Source organism: Danio rerio, chromosome 8 (genome assembly GCF_052040795.2).
Source record: "Danio rerio strain M-AB ecotype USA chromosome 8, GRCz13ab, whole genome shotgun sequence".
Taxonomy (NCBI): Eukaryota; Metazoa; Chordata; class Actinopteri; order Cypriniformes; family Danionidae; genus Danio; species Danio rerio.
Genome location: NC_141028.1, coordinates 43425170 through 43445876, shown reverse-complemented (window position 1 = coordinate 43445876; position 20707 = coordinate 43425170). Strand labels below are relative to the sequence as shown.

General features: G+C 34.7%; 1 protein-coding gene across 6 annotated transcripts in view; it reads left to right on the top strand.

The window, feature by feature from the left end:
* The window catches only part of pcsk5b (proprotein convertase subtilisin/kexin type 5b), a 238500-nt gene that overhangs the window by 10027 nt on the left and 207766 nt on the right, over positions 1-20707 (top strand). For all 6 annotated transcript variants that reach the window (XR_015497170.1, XM_087263488.1, XM_087263487.1 and 3 more), the window contains 2 exon segments: positions 951-1027; positions 19010-19098. Coding sequence is in view for 5 of the 6 variants with exons in the window: in XM_087263488.1 (XP_087119614.1) it covers positions 951-1027; positions 19010-19098 (166 nt within the window). In the remaining variant the exon portion in view is untranslated.

The following is a 20707-nucleotide window of genomic DNA, read 5'->3' as shown; positions in this document are numbered from 1 at the left end:
TGCAATCAATGAAGCTTGGCCACCAGGCTGGCCATGAAACCTCCAATACTAAATTGGCCATTGCCTCAGTTTCATTGTCCAACTCCTGGTATGTATGTCACATTTTGTGTTTTGATTAGCTGTGAACACTCTATTTTCATGCATAGCTGTCTTCTTCACAAAACTACTCCTTTTTAGTTTCCCTGCCTCTCTTGTTTCATTTTGTTTTCTGACAAGCTGGGAACACTTCATTGTTATGCATCAATGCCTGCTTCACAAAACCGAATTCCCACATACATAGTATGTTTAATCCAACTTCAATCCCTGTTCAGATTACACAATTTTTATTGTCTGTTATGACAGTCGCTGTGACACATTATGCAATATTATCTAGATAAAATCTTGGCTTGTCTTAAACACATTAAGTAATCAAGAAGCTGAATACACGACAAATATTTCTGTAATTCTCTATTGAGTGTTTCCCACAGGCAGGATTTTACCCCATATATGAACTTGTGTGTTTGTGTGTGTGTGTGTGTTTTCAAATAAAACATCTTTTCCACTAACCCAACTAGGCCATTAGAAAAACAATGTTTAGCCCTGTAAAAGTTCATTAAATTATATATTTTAAGTATTGAAGAGTATAAATTTCGTTCATAATGACTTTGAAAAAGTGTTAAGTTTGACTTGAACCCTGCTTAAGCTCATGGGATTTACATCATGAGAATGAGGAAACGATAGTGTCCATGGGTCACAGTTTGTCATTTTCATGTACTGTGCTCATATTATTGCATCTATGCCTAGGTATATCCACATTTTTATTCTATCGCATCTTTGAAGCAATACATTTTAACTATATGAAGGATTTAAATATTTTTAGTGACTTGGCATATGAATGTAATGGATGGACAAATCCATGTCTGAATCAGATTTTTCTGAAAGTCTCTTTCTTGCTTTTGATCTGTTTATAGGATAATGAGGCCAGTTATGATGTGAACGGTAATGATGTGGATCCTATGCCTCGATATGATGCCAGTAATGAGAACAAGTAAGAAAAAATTTCATCACACTCACAGACACCAAATTCTTTGAATGAATCAGGTCATTAAAACTCTGAATCCATGAATAAATATATATAAAGGAATTCAAAAAGTATTTGTACCATATATAGTTTTTGTGTTGACCCAGGTTTTAATTTAAAGTGCATTGGCCAAAGTCCAAAGTCCAAAACACTGTCTTGTTTAGTACATTGTACATTTCGGAGAAAGAGCCATTTGCGGGAGTTTTGATCATTTGTCATGTAAACACGGTTTCATTTTTGTTTTCATTCACTAATATGACAGCTGTGTCTTCCACTGAGCTGAAGCTCTGATGTGTGATGGGACTGTAGAGACTATGCTGATTGCCAGAGTGTTATTGCATGAAACAAAACTTGGTGTCACATATTTAAACTAGAAAAGTTAGTAAACAAACTTTTTGGTGACTTGAGATCCTAGTTTAAAGTAGATTTAAAGTTTAAATAACTATAGTAGTTTAAGAAGCTTGAAGTTTGAGTTGGTATAAATAGATAAGAACAAATATGCGTGTTTCTAGTATGGATTGGCATGTTTTTTGCATGTATTAACATGTTGTTAGCATGTTGTTTTACTTTTCTGTTTCTAGGTGGTTACCAAGATGTTGCTAGTCATTTGCTAGGGTGTTCTCAGTGGTTTCTAATGTCTTATTAGGCAGTTACTTAGGTGTTCTGGTTGGTAGTCAGGTGGTTGCCAAGGTGTTGTTAGGCAGTTGCTACGGTGTTATAAGTGGTTGCTAGGCAGTTGCTAAGTTGAAGTTTTCGATTTAAAAAAAAATACAGCCAGCCTTAATTATAGGGATGCATGATATTGGATTTTTTTCCAATATGCTAATATATTTCAACAAATTTAGATAAATATTCGAAACTGTTACTAAAGTCTACATACATTTATTTTTCTTCTTGTATACTGAAATCATTTTTGGCTTTATGATTCGGCTCGTCGAAGAAGAGGATGAATGGAAGAGGTTCATTCAGTAGATTGTCATTAATCTCACACAGATGGTCTTTAACCATTTTTTTAAATAATGAAGGTAATAGGACATAAGACTGAATGGTTTAATGCAGTGGTTCTCAAACTTTTTTCATCAAGTACCACCTCAGAAAAAAATTGTCTCTCCTAGTACCAACAAAATGAGCAGTATTAAAATACAGTAGCGTAGTAGGCCCAGTAAAGCAGCTACAACTCTGCACAGTTAAAAAAACGTGGCAGAATACCTCAGAATTATAGGCTATATGTCCTAAATGGCATATTATATCCATCATATTTGGTAAATTTTGAAATGTGTGTAGCATGTACATGACATATTTCATTCCTCCGCGTACCACTAGAAGGAAGCCTGTGTACCACTAGTGGTACATGTACCACAGTTTGAGAACCACTGGTTTAATGCATGTTATGCCCAAAACAAACCTTAAAGTCATTAAGAGAATAAGGACAACTCTTTTAGATCATGTGCCGGTGCTCAGACCAGTTTAAGGCCCCATTTATACTTATACGTTATAGTTAATAAAAATATAAGTTTTTCTATGGTTACGTCATCCGTCCACACTACCCCGGAGTTTCTGATCGCCGAAAACTGAGCTTTTTAGAAAAACTGAAGAGACCATTTTCATTCTAAAATGCTGCTGCTCCATGTCAGAGTAGATGGGGGGAAAACGGAGACATCTGAAAACGGAGGCATGGCTGCAGACATTCGACTATCTGATTGGGGCTTTTTCCTCAATATTAAGCAACCAAAACAGTTCAGTCTTGCATCCTCTCATCGTAAGTTCAGACTTCCCAAGTTTGATATGGAAAACGAACTCCCGAGGACTCGTCAGGTAAATCTTCAAGGGGAAATGTGTACTTTATAACCTCATTCACATCACCCTGGCTAGTGTTTCAGTGTATCTCGACAAAAAAATTTAAAACATGATATAAGGAACTGTCAATTGTCATTTTGATATTAACAACTTAATAGACACTAACAATGTTGAGGTGTCGTGTAGCTACATTTTATTTGAGTGTCATCTTCACTGTATCCATATTTATAACAAAAAACAGCGCATAACATCACTGCCTCCTTTAATTTTCATTGAAAATATGAAACCCTGTCTCTTTCACTAAACATCAGTTTTAATAATCAATAATGGCCATTAAAAAAGTGTAAAAAGTAAAAATACGGGCAAGCAATCAGTCAAATGTGCAGAATCAGTGTACACGGTTGCATTAATTAATATATTAACCTAAATTATCTTTGCGCTCAGCCAAAACACGTTACCTGAGAACAAGTAATAGATTAAAAAGACCAGAGTCTGGGATTATGTTGTTAGATATAGTCAACAAGGTCAATTAAATATTACGCTTAACAAATATAGTGAGATTAGATCCAGCGGTAGATCCTTGATGAACAGTCTGACGTGCACCGCTCCCATATGGGTAGATGTGCTCAAGGCAAGCCGCAGTGCATACCAGAGTGTGTGTGTGTGTGTGTGTGTGTGTGTGTGTGTGTGTGTGTGTGTGTGTGTGTGTGTGTGTGTGTGTGTGTGTGTGTGTGCGCGTGATGTGCGTTTTCAGCGGTGTAATGTAGAAGTAAAGTTGTACAGAAACGCTAGTGTGGAAGCGGATCGTTTTCATTCTAAACACCGTTTTAAAACAAATGTGTCAGTGTAAACGGGGCCATAATCATATCTGGATTATTTTTTTTTTCATCATAACTCTCCTGTATTGGCAAAGTATATCAGCATAATTTGTTACTTATCAGCCAATGCTGATAATTAATTAATACTAATTAATCACTGTACAGTATGTGTGTGGACTTGCAAGGGTTAAATGCAGAGCACAAATTCAGAGTACGGGTCACCATACTTGGCCACATGTTACAGTAAGACATGGTCTGGCCATTAATGTTTTACACCACACACTCTTGTTGCTGCTAGTAATTTGTTGCATTATGGCCATGTAGTCACTGTGAACATTTCTCAACTGTATCCACTCACTTTTCGGCATCAATCCGCTATGGATGACACATGGCTAGATGAATGTTCATCGTTTGGCCATTTTTGCACCACTTTTTTTTGTGGCTCTCACTCTGTCAGTTTGTGTAAGCCTGTGCCAGATGGATCAGCAGCATTTTTGGACTGTTTAGAGGTTAATCTTGGCCCAGGCTCCACTGTTTCTTCTAGGAGCTCCAGAGCACTGCTGCTGATGAGAGCAATTCATCTGCTTTTTACAGCAAATAATTTTATTTTTTCTTTTGTGAAACAAAAATGTTACTTTTCATTATAGTCATATATATGCCCATGTATATGACTGAAGCTTTGCTCTTTTATTTATGGCAAGAGGAGAAGTGGTCGTCCTGGTCTCCTAAGGTTTGTTCTCCATTTCTATCAAGTGGTGGAGTTTTGCTTCCTTGCCACTGATGCTACCGGCTTGCTTAGTTGGGGTTGGCAGAGATGGAGCTGCTCTTTAATGGATCAGCTTTCAACAATGATATTTGCCCCTGTTGTGGGTTTCTAAAGAAACACTTTTTTTTTTACAACAAAAGTACCAAAAGAGTTGTTAAATGATTCGTCCGTCAAATAGATATTTAGCCTTTTTCTTGCATGACCTTGACCTTGCATGCATATCAGCAAATCAAAATATGAACCTTTTATAATAGGGGCACTTTAAAGGTGATTTGTCTTTAGAAACATTTATTGTTGTGCTAGTTAAAAGTCTCTTCACATTCCAATAGTAATGATTAAAGTAAATGATCTAAATGTATTTTTATATTCAGGGTAAGGCATACAACTAAAAAATATTTATCCAGTTAAATATTGTCAGTCGACAAATAACTCAATTACGTCAGGTATCTCAAACTGTCTGTCAACAAATTTAAATATGAATTTCTGCGCAGCCTCTTTAAGCAAACAGATATGTCACTCATGCGTACATAGGAAGCACGGATACGGCTGACAAAATCAGGCATACTCCGCATCAACCTGAACTTCTTTTTGAAAGACCAGCGTAGCCTTGTATGCATGAAAAGAAAGATTGTTTCTGAAAGGGCTACTGCCAAAAATGCAGAATCAAAACTTTTATAAACCCTGAATCAATAACAGAATTACTTTTGCCCGCTGGAGCAAAAAAACATTATGCAGTTCAACTAACAATCTTGACACCACGGTTGAAGTATTTCTTTTAGACAGGTATGTTTTAAAACTATTTTGGTTACACAAAGCTTATGTAGATTGTGTTCTTGTTTATGAATGGGTTTATATGCACAGAAGTGTTTTTCAACTACTGAAAATGTCCGGCATTTCGAGTTCATAGAGTACCTTTTACAGCATTGGTAATATAGTCGGGTAAATATACCTGAGCATTCATTTATTTCTTCAAGTGTAAAAGGAGCTGAAAACAACCGATGTACAAGGATTAGCGAGCACAATTGAAAGCAGTCACTCGTTGTCTAGGTAATGAAAACGCAAGTGTAATGTAAAAAGAGGACAGAAAATTTGTGTTTTTAGCTTTACTTTTTTTGATCTAACTTTTAATTACTTTCATAACAAAACAATAAATATAACTCCTGCACCCTCTGGCCTGTCAACAGTTACGCTTGATAAAGTGCGTCTTCAAAGAGTTTTCTAACTAGTGAATGACATCTAGTTTTATCTAATCAGTGCGTGTTTATGACTTATGAAGGCATGGCTTTGGACAGCAGGGAAGAGACATAAAATTTCTAAGCTGCACCTTTAAACAAAATGTAACAAATATTGACAATTATACATTTATATCAAATGGAAAGGAAACCTGAAGTATTGTTATGCCTTTTCCTTTTCTTTTTTTTTTTTCATCTGTTAAGCTGCTTTAACATTTACCTTGTAAAACGCACTATAGAAATAAAAAGATGATGATGATGATGATGATTTATCTGTGAAGCTAAAACAAAACAACAAAAGCAAAACAAAAAATCAAACCACAAAATCTTTATATGTCATTTATTTCAAGGTGAATTTCCAAGATATGTCAAGATTATGCGCAGGACACACTTCACCCTATGTTTCAAATATCAAGTTGTTTTGTAGATTTATTTTCTTTTAAACTTTTTTTTTTTTTTTTTAATAATTTAACTTTAGGCTTACTTGTTTTATTTATTTTCAATGAGTCATTATACTTTTCAATTTAAACTTGGCATAACAGCATTCATCATTTTTGTTTGAAGTTTTAGTCTATTCGTTTAATGAAACTTCAAGTTTATACATTTTTAGCTTCTGTTTTTAACTAGGAAAAGAGCACACTTTTCTTTAGATATACAATTTTAAACATACAGGTTTTAGGTAAAATTCATGTATGTATCATGTATATTTTATCCTTAAAATCATTGCCTTACTTATATCGAACAGTGCTAAATACAGATATCTCTACATGTGAGTGCATATACAACATGATAATTTTGCTGCTATTCTGTTTCTCTTAATTTACACTTTCAGGAGGCCCATAAGAAGTATTTCCATGACCTAAGTAAAAGAGCTATTTTTTTATTTTAGGAGGAACTCTGTAGTGGAGCCAAAAGAGGCATGTTTAGGTCTGCATGTATGAACATGCTGTATAAAATAATACCATCTAACTAATAACGTTGCTTCTTTTATCTTTGTAAGGCTTAGAGTGCAGAAAATTCAAAAAATGCGCTTGCTTGTATAATGCCAGTGCACAGCAACCAACATTAAGCTTTAAAAAAGTAGTTTAAAGTTTAAAATGTATCACCTGATACATTTTGTTTCTCCATCAGGAAGCAGGCAGAGCACGTTTAGACTTGATTGTGAACAGATTTTTTCACAGCATTGAAGTTTTGCCCCACTTCCACGCAAACTTTGTGTTAAATTTGGGCAAACACAATGTATGTTTGGTGACTGTAACTACATTGCTATGTCCAAAACTACACTTCATGCAATGTGTTTAATTGGATAAAACTCTTCCATTGATGTACAGGAAAGTCCCTTTTAAAAAATAATATATATGTTTTAGTTAATGGTACCACAGTCCTTAATAGGGCTGCAGGATTGGGAGAAAAAAAATCTAATAGTTACAGAAACTACTACAACTACACTATTACTACTCTTACCACAACAACTACTACAACAATTACTACTTCCACTACTATTACTAAAACCAGTACTACTGCAACAACGACTACTACTACCGCTACTACGATTAATACTACTACAATGACTACTACACTTCAACAACAACTTGTCTAATAATAATAATAATTATAATAATGTTGATGATGCTGATGCTTAAGTTAATATAATATTGTCATATTGATAATAACAAAAAATAATTACAAATACCAGCTATATAATAGTTTTAAGGAGGTGGAGGTATGCAGTATATGTCAGTTGCTTTGTGATGCATTAAAAAAAGTATGACATGCAGCATGGATCAGTCCAGTGAAATTACCCACGTCATAATTTAAAGAAAAAAATAAAAAAAATATTTAAAGACAAAATTATGGTGTAAGAAAATAGAAAAAAGAATAGGTGTCATACACATTTTTCATTTACCTTATTTTTTTTGTCTTCTCCCTATTTTTAGATATTTTATGAGACTTGGTATTAGACGCAGTTTCTACCTTTTTCTGAGCCCCTCCCCCCCTGCTTTGTACTGAAGGTGTTGTTGGGATTGGCTTCAGCCTAAGAAGATCAATGGATTCATGATTAATGAAAGTTTAAAAGATATAACCTAGATGAATCTAATTCTACTGTATTATTTTGATTGGATGTGGATATGTTTTCAACTGAGTAGGGTTGTGCCGATAGATGATAATATCGTGTATTGACGAGGCAAAGATCTACCTATGACGATTTTAAAAAAGATATTTAACTAATTCCACATTAATGTAGACTGATTACATGTTTTAATTTTTCATTTTATTGAATAAAATGAATAGCAATATTAATCCTTAATAATAAATGAATTACAAATAATTTGACTGCTTCAGCTGTTCACAACAGCATTACATGGCTTACACTTTTGGACCCTTATCTTTAGCATGAATTGAAAATTAGACTAGCCTACTAAAAGGAAAAAAAAAGTTTTTTTTAAAAATTGCAAGGCGATTATATCCCTCAGTATGAACAGAGTGTAACAGGTTTTATGACTTAAATGGTAAATTAGGGTAGTCTGGAGAAAAAGATGTGCCCGAAATGAGTGCTGTTTTAGATGACATGCAGACATCAAACAAATTGAGTCTCAGAACCATGTTGAACAGTTGGTTGAAAAAACAAACTCACAGATTACTGATAGCGATGTGGATTATTTAGATTTAATCACAGAGTTTCAGGTTTGCAGGAAAATTTGGCAAAATTTATCAAACCTAGATATTATACTGTAGAACAAATTAATGACTTACTGGATTTTACAAAAAAACAAAAAAAAAAAAACGGAGAAAACCAAATAATCAAGTGTTCATTCCTAATTTAAAACTTTTTATAAATTCTTCTGTAATTGCCATGAAGTAAGCAACACTTGATAAATTAGATCTGCCTAAGTGTTTTTTAGAAAGCTTGTGACTGATGTTTGAAAAAAAGATAAAGAAAAGCTCTTCGAGAATTACCATGTATTGAAATTTGTGTCTTCTTTCATTTGTAATTATTTTCTCTTTATTCATCCTGATGGTGTCCTTTAACAGTGGATTGTTGAATGTATATGGCTATAGGGGTGTACAAAAGAGAAATACTTTGTTTTTATAATTTAAAAAAGCAAATGTAATTTTGTTACACGAGGCGCATACAGATAGTTCTAATCAAAATGAATGGGTAAATGGATGGGAAGGTTGTATTAGCCTAAGTCATAGTACTAATTTTACTGCTGGTGTTGCATTTTATTTTTTTATTTTTTTTTTCAAAATGTGTTAAAGCTATCCCAATTTTCCCTGAAATAACATCTGGACGATTACTTGGAGCTGACGTAAATATAGGTGAATTTTTATATATATTTTTTGTACTCCTAATATTGGAAATTAATGTGGGGATTTTTTTTTTCTAAGGTTTTCTGAAGAGCTGTTCAAGGTTTCTAATGACATAGCTTACTGTGATAGGTGAAGATTTGAACTGCACTGTTGATCCCAAAATGGACAGAAACCTCATTTAGGTTCAGCAGATATTTTTAAATCCTTAATTAATAAGCACGATCTTGTGGACTTGTGGAGAGGTTTTTCCCTCATGTCAGACAATATACATTGGTTAAAGATCTTTGACAACTGTCTAAAGAAGGAAAGATGGAGCTGGAAGGATTCTTAACTTTCTCTGAACTTTCAAGTGCTGTACAAGAGTCGATCAGTGTTAAATCTCCTGGTTTGGATGGCATCTCTGCTGAGCTTTGGAAGTTATTGCAATGTGCTTGGACAAGATTTAATTAAGTTTTTTTGGAGTCCTTCAATAAAGGTCTCTTGGCATTGAGCTCTTAAAGAGCAGTGCTGACACAGATTCCCAAGAAAGGGGTATTTTAAGGAATTGGTGCTCTGTGTTTTTACTGTGTACTAACTTAATACTGTGCCCCCGTGGGGACCCGGGGTAGAATAGGTCCCTAGCACCCCCTTGCTGTTCGTAAGAGGCGACAAATGGGGCAACTTGTTGGCCGTGAGTTGCGACTCGTGTTGGTGGAGGAAGAGATCCTGGTGATTGAGGATTTTGATTTGCTGCGGCTATCAATTATCCAACACATCACTTTGGCTCATACTTCAACTAGACGAGAGATTGGAAAGGCCCATTCCAATCAATCGGCTTGTCAGGACTTGCCTTTCTTCCGGAAGGCGCTGGCATAGGGTCAATTGAGTATTATAGACCCTGTGTTTATATGCTCAAGTATATCATCACTGTATCCTTGATGTACATCCAGTGGATGTCCGTGGCTCTGTACATCCCCACTCCGAGGTGGGTGAGGAGCAGAGATGAAGAACAAATATCTAAACATTATGGCAAAAAATCAAAACACTAAAAAACGGATATTGGAACAAGACTTGGAGACTGAACTAAGAACTGGTTTTATTTTCTCATCTGAAAATGAAAACTGGCAAAGATTTATTGGACTAGAATCACTGACTGATGACATGCCCCTGACCAAACTGTCCCCTTTTGCGATCCACAAAGGAATCACAGGAATTGCAGGAACAGTAAAAGACATTAAAAAGCTGCGATCTGGACAAATTTTGGTGGAATGTGCTAGGAAAGCTAACTCAGAAAATTTACTACAAGCAACAACTTTGGCTGGAATTACTATGAAAGCATTCCCTCATTCTACCCTGAACAACAGCAAAGGTGTAATCCGCACCAGAGAATTACAAGATATGGACGAATCTGAAATCGCTTTTGAATTAAAACCAATAGGTGTAATCGACGTAAAAAGAATAATCATCAAAAAGGATGGGCAGATGATTAAAACGGGAACATACATCCTGACCTTCAACAGACCACAACCACCAGAGAAAATCAAACTTGGATATTTAAGTGTTGCTGTAGATATATTCATACCAAATCCACTAAGATTTTTTAAATGCCAGAAATTTGGTCATGGATCTGCAGGATGCAAAAATAAGACAACATGTCAAAATTGTGGTGAGGATGATCATGGAATGAACTGCACAAAACCTCCTAAATGTAAAAACTGCCTTGGAGATCATGCAGCCTCATCAAAGAATTGTCCCATTTGGCATAAAGAGAAAGAAATACAGAAAATAAAACACACAAGGAAGATGAGTTATCCTGAAGCTCGTAAAAAAGTTGAAGCTCTTCCTGCCTTCTGTCTGAAAAAGCCCTATTCTGTTGCAGTCACACCAAAAACTCAATCAATAAGTTGTCAGACGGATCTAACTTGGCTATTCAAGGACAAACCTCAAACCATAAGCAACAACAAAAATTCAACTTCCCAAAAAACAAAAAATGAACTCATTCAAACTGGACCAATTCAAGACTCATACCTAGAACAGAAAGAATCAAAAGTGAAAAAGAAAACTCCAAGTTCAACAAATCAACAGCCAAATCAAGATAAATGTCGAACTCACAAAGATGACAATCCTAAAGATATTGAAATGACGGAGACAATGACCAGTCGTAGTCGTAGTCTCTCACCTAAATGTAAAAATAAAGGACCTGTACCTATATTTCCCACTTGAGAATAAACAATCACATAATACAGTGGATTTGTCGGGGACTAAAAACCAACTTTGCAGAATTACAGCATTTAAATTCTGTTTTTAACCCACTTGCCTATTGTATTCAGGAAACCCACTTATCTCCAAATGATGCCTTAACTTTTAAAGGTTTTAATATGATTAGTTTATGTGGACCAAACATACAACGACCCTCTGGAGGATCAGCTATCCTAGTGAGAAACGACATTATCCAAAGTCAAGTTGCATTGGACACTCAATTACAAGCAACAGCAGTTCAACTTACTCTACATAAAACAATTACAACATGATCTATCTATATCCCACCTCATGAAGCTGTAATACCTCAAGAACTGGACAAACTTATTTCACAATTACCAACTTCATTTATACTGATGGGTGATTTTAACAGCCACAACATCTTATGGTGTGAAGATCATTGTGATGCCAAAGGAAGAAGAATGGAAACTTTTATAGAAAATAATGATTTATGTCTTTTAAATGATGGAACCAAAACATATCTTCATCCAGGACATGGCACTTATACAGCAATCGATCTGACAATATGTAGTGCTGATCTTTTACTTGACTGTTCATGGAGAGTATGGAATGATCTATCCGGGAGTGACCACTTCCCAATTATCCTCACATTTCCACAACTGGATATAACAAGTAGACCTTCAAGATGGCAACTCAAGAAAGCAGACTGGACCACCTTTCAAAACATGTGTTGTGAAAAAATTATTTCAGCTACCCAAGATAATCAGAACTCAATAGAAGACTTCACTCAGCAGTTAATCGCTATAGCAGATGAAACCATCCCAAAGACATCAACAAAACCACAACGAAAGACAAATCCCTGGTTTAATGAACAATGTAAAAAAGCTATTGAAACTCGAAAAAAAGCAGAACGTGCTTTTAATAAACATCCAACAACTACAAATTTTATCCATTTTAAAATTTGTCGAGCCCAAGCTCGCAGAACCCTAAATGAAGCAAAGAAACAAAGCTGGAAACAATTTGTATCCAGCTTAAATTACTATACTCCCATGAAGAAGATTTGGAACATGATCCGTAAAATGAAGGGAAAGGAAAATGGAACTCGCATACAACATATTATAAAACAAGCAATACTTCAAACAAAGGAAATGGACATAGCAAATACATTAGCTGAAGCCTTCGAAAAGAATTCATCAATAGAAAACTGCCTCCCAGCATTTCAAATCATACGAGCACAGCAGGAATGCAAAGAACTAAATTTTTATTCTGACAACAAAGAAGTATAAAATCAACGTTTTAAATTAAAGAATTAGTAAATTCTTTGAAATGCTCACATGATACAGCCATTGGACCCGATAAAATCCATTACCAGTTTTTAAAACACTTACCATATAGTTCACTATGCCTCCTACTGGACAAGTTCAACAACATCTGGTCTTCAGGAAAAATTCCAGCTTCTTGGAAAGAAGCAACAGTAATAGCTATACCTAAACCAGGAAAAGACCACACTGATCCAAATAACTACAGACCAATTGTTCTAACCAGTTGTTTATGTAAAACGATGAAAAGAATGATTAACAACCGTCTTGTCTGGACACTGGAAAAAAACAAACAACTAACTGACTACCAGTGTGGATTTAGACGTGGAAAGAGTACATTGGATCAGTTAATCCGACTAGAAACTTATATCAGAGATGGATTCATCAGAAAAGAACATGTTGTTGCTGTTTTCTTTGATTTAGAAAAAGCTTATGACACAACATGGAGATATGGAATTTTAAAAGATCTTCACCAAATGGGATTTAGAGGAAGACTTCCTACCTTCATTTCAAACTTTCTCACTAGAAGAAACTTCAGAGTCCAAGTCGGAAATTCCCTTTCAAATACCCACCAACAAGAACTCGGAGTTCCTCAAGGAAGTATACTCTCAGTCACACTCTTCAGTATTAAAATAAATAGCATTGTGGAAATCATTGCCCCAAATATGTTCTGCAGCATCTACGTGGATGATTTATGTATCTGTTACAGAGGGAAGAACATGAATACAATTGCAAGGCAATTACAGTTAAATATTCAGAAAATTAACCAGTGGGCTGTCGAAAATGGTTTTAAATTCTCTAAAACAAAAACTGTACACATTTTTGTATCCAGCGATCACTTCATCATGATCCAGAACTTTTTATCAATGGAAATATGATCAAAGTTGTTAAAGAAATCAAGTTTTTAGGTCTCCTTTTTGATAACAAAATGACTTTTATCCCTCATTTAAATTTTTTGAAAAACAAGTGCCTCAAAGCTATGAACATAATCAAAGTGTTGGCAAAAACAAATTGGGGTGCTGATTTAACTGTACTTTTACGATTGTACAGAGTACTCATTCGATCTCGTTTGGATTATGGAAGCATAATTTATGACTCTGCCAGGAAATCTTATAAACAAATCCTCAATACAGTCCACCATCAAGGATTACGGCTTGCTTTAGGAGCATTTAGAACATCACCCGTTCAGAGTCTGTACATTGAAGCTAACAAACCTTCACTTCAAAATAGACGGCTGAAACTTTCATTACAATATGCTATCAAACTAAAGGCAAATAAGAACAACCCAGCCTATACTGCAGTTTTCGAACCTCAGTTTGTACAATTATACGAGAGTAAGCCAAAAACCATCAGACCTTTTGGTTTACGTATCAATTCACACTTACAAAATCTAAATTTAAACCTGGACATTTTAAAACAAATACACTTCAACTCATTGCCTCCCTGGAATTTAAAGACGCCTATAATCAATATGGAGCTAAGACATTAGAAGAAAGCAGTTACTCATGCCAATATGTACAAACAACAATACCTGGATATCAGAACTCAATGTTCTCAGCACATACCAATCTTCACAGATGGTTCAACGATGGAAAGTAATGTAGCAGCAGCAATGGTAACAGGGGAACAAAGTCATGGAATCAGTCTGCCTAAAGAATGCTCCATATTCACAGCTGAAGCCCGTGCTTTACTTTTAGCATTGGAGTATATAGAAAATGCCCAACAAAAGAAATCCATCATTTTTACAGACTCTAAATCATGCCTCCAAGTTATGGAATCTTCAACGAATGATCATCCTTTGATTGACAATATTTTAACTAAAGTTCACCAACTACAAAATCAGTTTTATCACATCATTTTTTGCTGGGTTCCTGGACATGTCGGACTTTTAGGAAATGAGCGAGCTGATGCAGCTGCTAAATATGCTTTGAAGCAAGTAGTGAACAAATGCCAAATTCCTCCGTCAGAGATGAAACCTTTTATCAACGCTTACATTTTAAACAAGTGGCAAAAGGAATGGGATGCATTAGAAAACAATAAACTACATGAAATCCAACCTGAAGTTTCACACAGAATTTTTAGACATTTTAAGAATCGATTTGATCAAGTAGTTTTTGCCAGATGTCGTATTGGGCATACGAGAATTACACATGGTTTTTTGATCCAAGGTGAAAACCCTACTCAGTGTTTGTGCTGCAAAACTCCTCTTACTGTAAAACATATTTTACTGGACTGTCCTGCTTTTACTGATTCCAGAAGGACTTTTTATGAAATGAACTCTTTTAAGGACATTTTTGACAAAGTGAAACAAGAAAAGATTTTAGAATTTTTATCATGTATTAACACAAAAAATCTTATTTAATTTATGTTTTATTTTGTTTGTTAATTTTTAAATTGAATATTTATTGTTGAAAGATTCCTGCCATGAAGATAGCCTTGGTTGCTGACATGGCACTAAATAAAAAATACATTACGTTACTTAATACTGTGAAAAGCTATAACTAAAAGACTAAGTTCCACTCCCAGTTCTACCCCTTAGCTTTTCCCCTTGTCCTAATTATCTTTAACTTGAAGGCGTAGGGCTTAGGGGAAGGGCTAGATACTCCTCAACAATGATTTTTTTTAGGACCACACTTGAAACCAAGGGGTAAGAAAATTTCTCAGAATACACCAGCTACAATGGCAGCATGGTTGCACAGGGAAGTAAAGAAATGCACAAATTAGTATTTTTTGTCATTATTACAATTTTTACAACAAACAAGTATATGTTTTAATACATTCATAATGACTTTCGTGTTTTACTATCATGCTAAAAAAAAAAAAAAAAAAAAACGCTAAATTTCGCTATCTATAATCTCTAATAATAACTCCTGTTTAGTGGTCCAACAACTTTCTGTCAGTCGATGACACTCGGGATACCCTGTCAGAAAAGTCTAGTGGCTGAGCATGAGCTTTTTACAGTGGGTTTTGATGTAGTCTATACAGGGAGTATTCCAATTGTTCTTAAGTATTTATTAACTCATTTGTTGTGTGAAAAAAAATTGTTCTATATGTTCTTTCTTTTTTGCTTTTATAGCTTGTTTATGTTTTAAGAGCTTTGTGTACTAAAGATGTTCTTGATTGTCAGGATCTCTGTTTTGGATTTGATTGGTTTCTAATGCTTTTACAAACCCCTTTTCATTATTGTCAAGAGTGTGTCCTACAGGTAGCTTGTCAAGCCCTGTCACCTTGATGGTACACTCTCAGAACTACACAATATATGACTAGGTGATTGCAAATGTGCATGAATGTTCATGAATGTCCAGGGAGTATGCATAAGTGCATGAATGTGCAGATATGGAATGTCTGTAAGTGTCCGTAAATGTGGAATGTGCAAAAAAGTGTTTTAGTCTTGTGTGTTGTTTGGTTAAGAGACACATTCTACAGACACACTCTTGTCAGGATCCACAAGTATCACTTTAATAGCGATAGAGTAAAATAGCATCTCCTGGTTCTGTTGTACTTCATTGCACAGTTGTAGTGGAAGCATTTTAATTACTTGCCCTTGTCTTGTTCAAATAGTATTCTACAACGGCATAGCACATATGAGATAAGTGATGTCAGTACGTTATAACCGGTGATGATCTATTAATAAACCGATACCAAATTGTCCACGTCTGCATCGTGGTGCATTGAAAAGACAATAATTTTGACATCCCTAGCATTTTGAATAATGTTGTGTTCCCACTGCAGCACGAACACCCCTTCTTCTCAAAGCCCCCGAATCAAACGACAAACAATTAATCTTTATTTCTATAGTGCTTTTTCAATGTAAATTCTGTCAAAGAAGCTTAACATAGAAGTTGAAATTCAGTTTAGTTTAGTTCCATGTAATTTAAATGTCACAGCTGAAAGCCCAGACACTGAAGAGCAAAACCTCAAGAAAAACCAGGCTCAGTTGGGTACGACCAGTTATCCTCTTGAGATCGCTGGATGTCTGTCATGGAGAAGCTGCAGGTCTGAGTATTTAATAGGTGGGGGTTCAAGCTAGCCCTCGTGATCCATGCGGAAACTTCTCTGTCACTGGGCTCTTTCAGGACTCAGTCTAACGCTTTCCACTTCTCCATGACCACCAGAGCATCTGCTCTGGATATGGGCCGGGTCCAAGATTATTCAGACCTCGGGATAAGAAGAAACATATACTCCTCACTGCACGTCAGCTGCGCGCCTTCAGCAGACCTCCTAATTCCTGCAGCACAAGAGCTTTATGATTGTTTATGCGCGCCAATAGTGGCGGATCTGTCCGGTAAAATATCTGACTGCGTGTCCCCGCATCCCTAAGGACTGTTTGGCGAAATATTTGACTGCATGTCACTGCATATCAAACGACTGAAAGGATATAACTAGAGAACTCTCCACTGTGCTACTGGATGAGAGCGTGTGGCAAGCCGTTTTAGCATTTAAACCTTGTTCAGACTATCCATAAATATATTTAGAGATATCTTTAATTATATTTTGACTTGTCATAATTATAATTTGACTAGTCAGATTGGAAATATCTGCAAATATATTATGATAGACTAGTCATATTCCTCCATTGACTTCCATTGAAAAATATTTGCAGATATCTCTAAATAAGTTTTGACTAGTCACAATTGTAATTAGAGATATCTCCAAATGAATTTTGACTAGTCAAAAATCCAATTCAAGATATCTACAACTGTAATTAGACTTTTAGTAAATAATTAGAGATATCTTTAATTATATTTGTAAATATCTCTAAATATGATGAATTAAAGATATCTCTAAATGTATTATGACTAGTAAAAACTCAGAGATATCAATTACAATTGTTACTAGTCAAAATTCATCTGATTTCGTACTAGTACAATTGTAATTGCAGATATGTCTAATTGTCATTCTGAGTAGTGGAATTATAATTATGACTAGTCAAAATATAATTAGAGATATCTCTAATATATTTATGGAGTCAGAACAAAGATTTAAATGCTAAAAAGGCTTGCCATAGAGAGCGCTTCTCACTGAACAGAGCACCGCGCAACCTTCTATGTAATGTATTATCACATGCACTAAAAGCATCCTAAAAGCATCAACACAGCCACATTCTGCCCCAGCAAGTCAGTTTCAAACATAAAAAAAACAAACAAACAAACTTTGTGTCTGTTTTGTGGCAGGCAGATGACAATAGCAGGGCTGTATCTTTTAGTATTATATAGAATACTTTTGTTCTGCCAGATCTCCCGGGCAGGGTTTTATTTAGATTTATTTAGTTAATATTAGTTTTTGGAATTCTGTGCATTGGGAAGAAGTTCTTTCAGAAGAAGAACAGTTTTTTGAAGTATTTGTTTTTATTGTCTATTCAGTATCCTTCAACACGAACGGTGGTGGTGGGGTTCATAATATTCACAATGGTATTTTATTAGTTGTTGGTTTAACCATGGATGAGATAATGGCTTCTATGTTATTTTCTTTTCAATGACATTTCTTATCACATGTTCAAAAACAACAGCCAATATTGCATATCTATAATTTATATAATGGGTATAATTAAACAATACTTTCACTATAACGTAAATTAGAAGTGTAATAGAAAAAAATATATATATTTGCGCCATTTTGAATTTTACTCGAATACAAATACAAATACAAATACTTTTCCCCCCTCAACAAATACAAATACAAATACAAATACCGGCTGCTCTGCACATCCCTAGTATATGTATATATATATATATATATATATATATATATATATATATATATATATATATATATATATATATATATATATATGTATATGTATATGTATATGTATATGTATATATATATATATATATATATATATATATATATATATATATATATATATATATATATATGTATATGTATATATATATGTGTGTGTATATATATATATATGTGTGTGTGTATATATATATATGTGTGTGTGTATATATATATATATGTGTGTGTGTATATATATATATATATGTGTGTGTATATATATATATATATATATATATATATATATATATATATATATATATATGTATATGTATATATATGTATATATATATATGTGCATATATATATGTATATATATGTATGTATGTATATTTATGTATGTATGTATACATCAGATTTTACCTTGGCGATGTGCTGCCATTTTCTTCGTCTCACTCGCTAGGAGCTCCCTATTTTATAAATGAATATTTTAAAGGGCATTTATTAACTGTTAGTTATTATCCAAATATTTATAGAAGTGTAAACATCTTCAATATGCTGCATGTTGAAATTAGACTAACACTGGAAATTTATCACTTCATCACACAAATGGTTTTTAAATGGATAATTTAATTTAAAAAAACAAGTTAACATGTTCAATCTGAGCGTCAGTGGCAGGGCAGCCAGAGTGAATTTTGATGCTCTCGTTGGCAGCAATATTAATGCGGTGTGAATTTGTTTGATTTTGTCAATAACACAAATGTCTGATGTGTTCTGTCCAGGCATGGCACGAGGTGTGCTGGTGAAGTAGCAGCATCTGCCAACAACTCCCACTGCACGGTGGGCATCGCTTATAATGCCAAGATTGGCGGTGAGTGGCGCAGACAAGCACTATCTATTTTTAACCCTCTACAATACTTTGGAATTGTGCCTGTTATATTTTCAGATATACACATAGATGGAATACTCCATAGCTAGTATTGTAAATAGCAAACTAGTATGTAAATTTTATATTCTAAAAACCCGAAAAGCATTGTTTCAGACACTAAACTAACTCCGGTTAAGTGCATCAATTTTTTAATGGTGCAAATATTCAAAACAATTTCAAACCGCAAAAAAGACTACACAAAACGCACACATAAATTCATTGTCCAGATGGAACAACTAAAGTGCAAGAGTGCAAAGAGTTCATGCTTAACACTTCATCAATACTATGTTTCTAAATATATAAATGCACCTATAAATTTGGAAAATATTAAACCATCTGATAAAGGTCATAGTTTAATTAATTTAATAAATACACCTCTGAAGTAATATCTCCATTATCTGATGATGTGTTAAAGGGATCCTAATATGCTTTGTTCAGCGTTTGCTATCGAGCATAGATATCTGCTTTAGAGATTATTTACAGTTTTAACCCAAAGAATGACCAGTCTTTCAGATGAAGAAAACCAGAGATTCAGAGATTCAAATAAATAAAAGTTTAATAAAGATAGTTTGCAGTTTCTTCAACTGAAGCCAGCTTTAACACTCGCAATGAGTTCCTAGGCCGCTCTGCTTACATTCAAAAATCAACAACAATTATACTCTCACATAACGTCATTAGTAGCATTTCCACGTGGGTGCGTGTGTACTCTCAGCCATCCTTATCAAAACTGGTTAAAAAACGGTATAATCTACATTCAGGCAGTTATATTTTTACTACTCAAAGTTAATCTTGAATAAGAAGTATAATCACTTTAAAAATGGAAATAGAAATAACAATAGAAACAGTTGCTTCCACTCCTCAGCCCTTTAGTTTCACTCGAGGTCTCCGTGACCTCTGACCTAGTTTGGTGGCTCCTGAAATTAGTTACAAAGAGACAGGCAAATGCACTGAACATTCTTATATAAAGCAGTGTGTTAACTTATTCATTAGTTCAATAATCATCTTTAATAAAAATAACGAGAAACAGGATGATGAGAAAAGGATAAACATTGATCCATGCTGAGACTGTTTAGCAGGTATAAATCTGAATCCTTCACTGCAGATTGCAGCAGTTCTCGGGGATCAGAGCTACTGAGTCTAACCTAAAATTAGGTTTTGAAAGCTGGAATGTCTAATATAAGTTTTGATCTTTGAAAAGAAATGACTGCAGTCTCCGCCTGTGGCTGCTTGGGGGAGGGGGATGTCAGTACTGAAACACCATCTTTTGGCCTGTTTCTGCTGAGTGGTACCATACGGTATAATTCGGTGCGCTTTTATGTCCATTTCCACTTTCAAAACGTACAGGTTTTGGGGACCTTTTCCAAAGGAAAATAATGTATATACATATAATAACGAACCATGGTCATCCAGAGCTCAAACAAACCTTTCATCTTAAAGAACAGCCACAAAGCCAAGAAAAAGAGCTGAATCTGTTGTTGTTTACAAGGCCGTCTAAAAGTGCGAGCAGTTTCACTTTCTATAGAGAACTCTGTTTGCATGTGTTTGCCGTTTA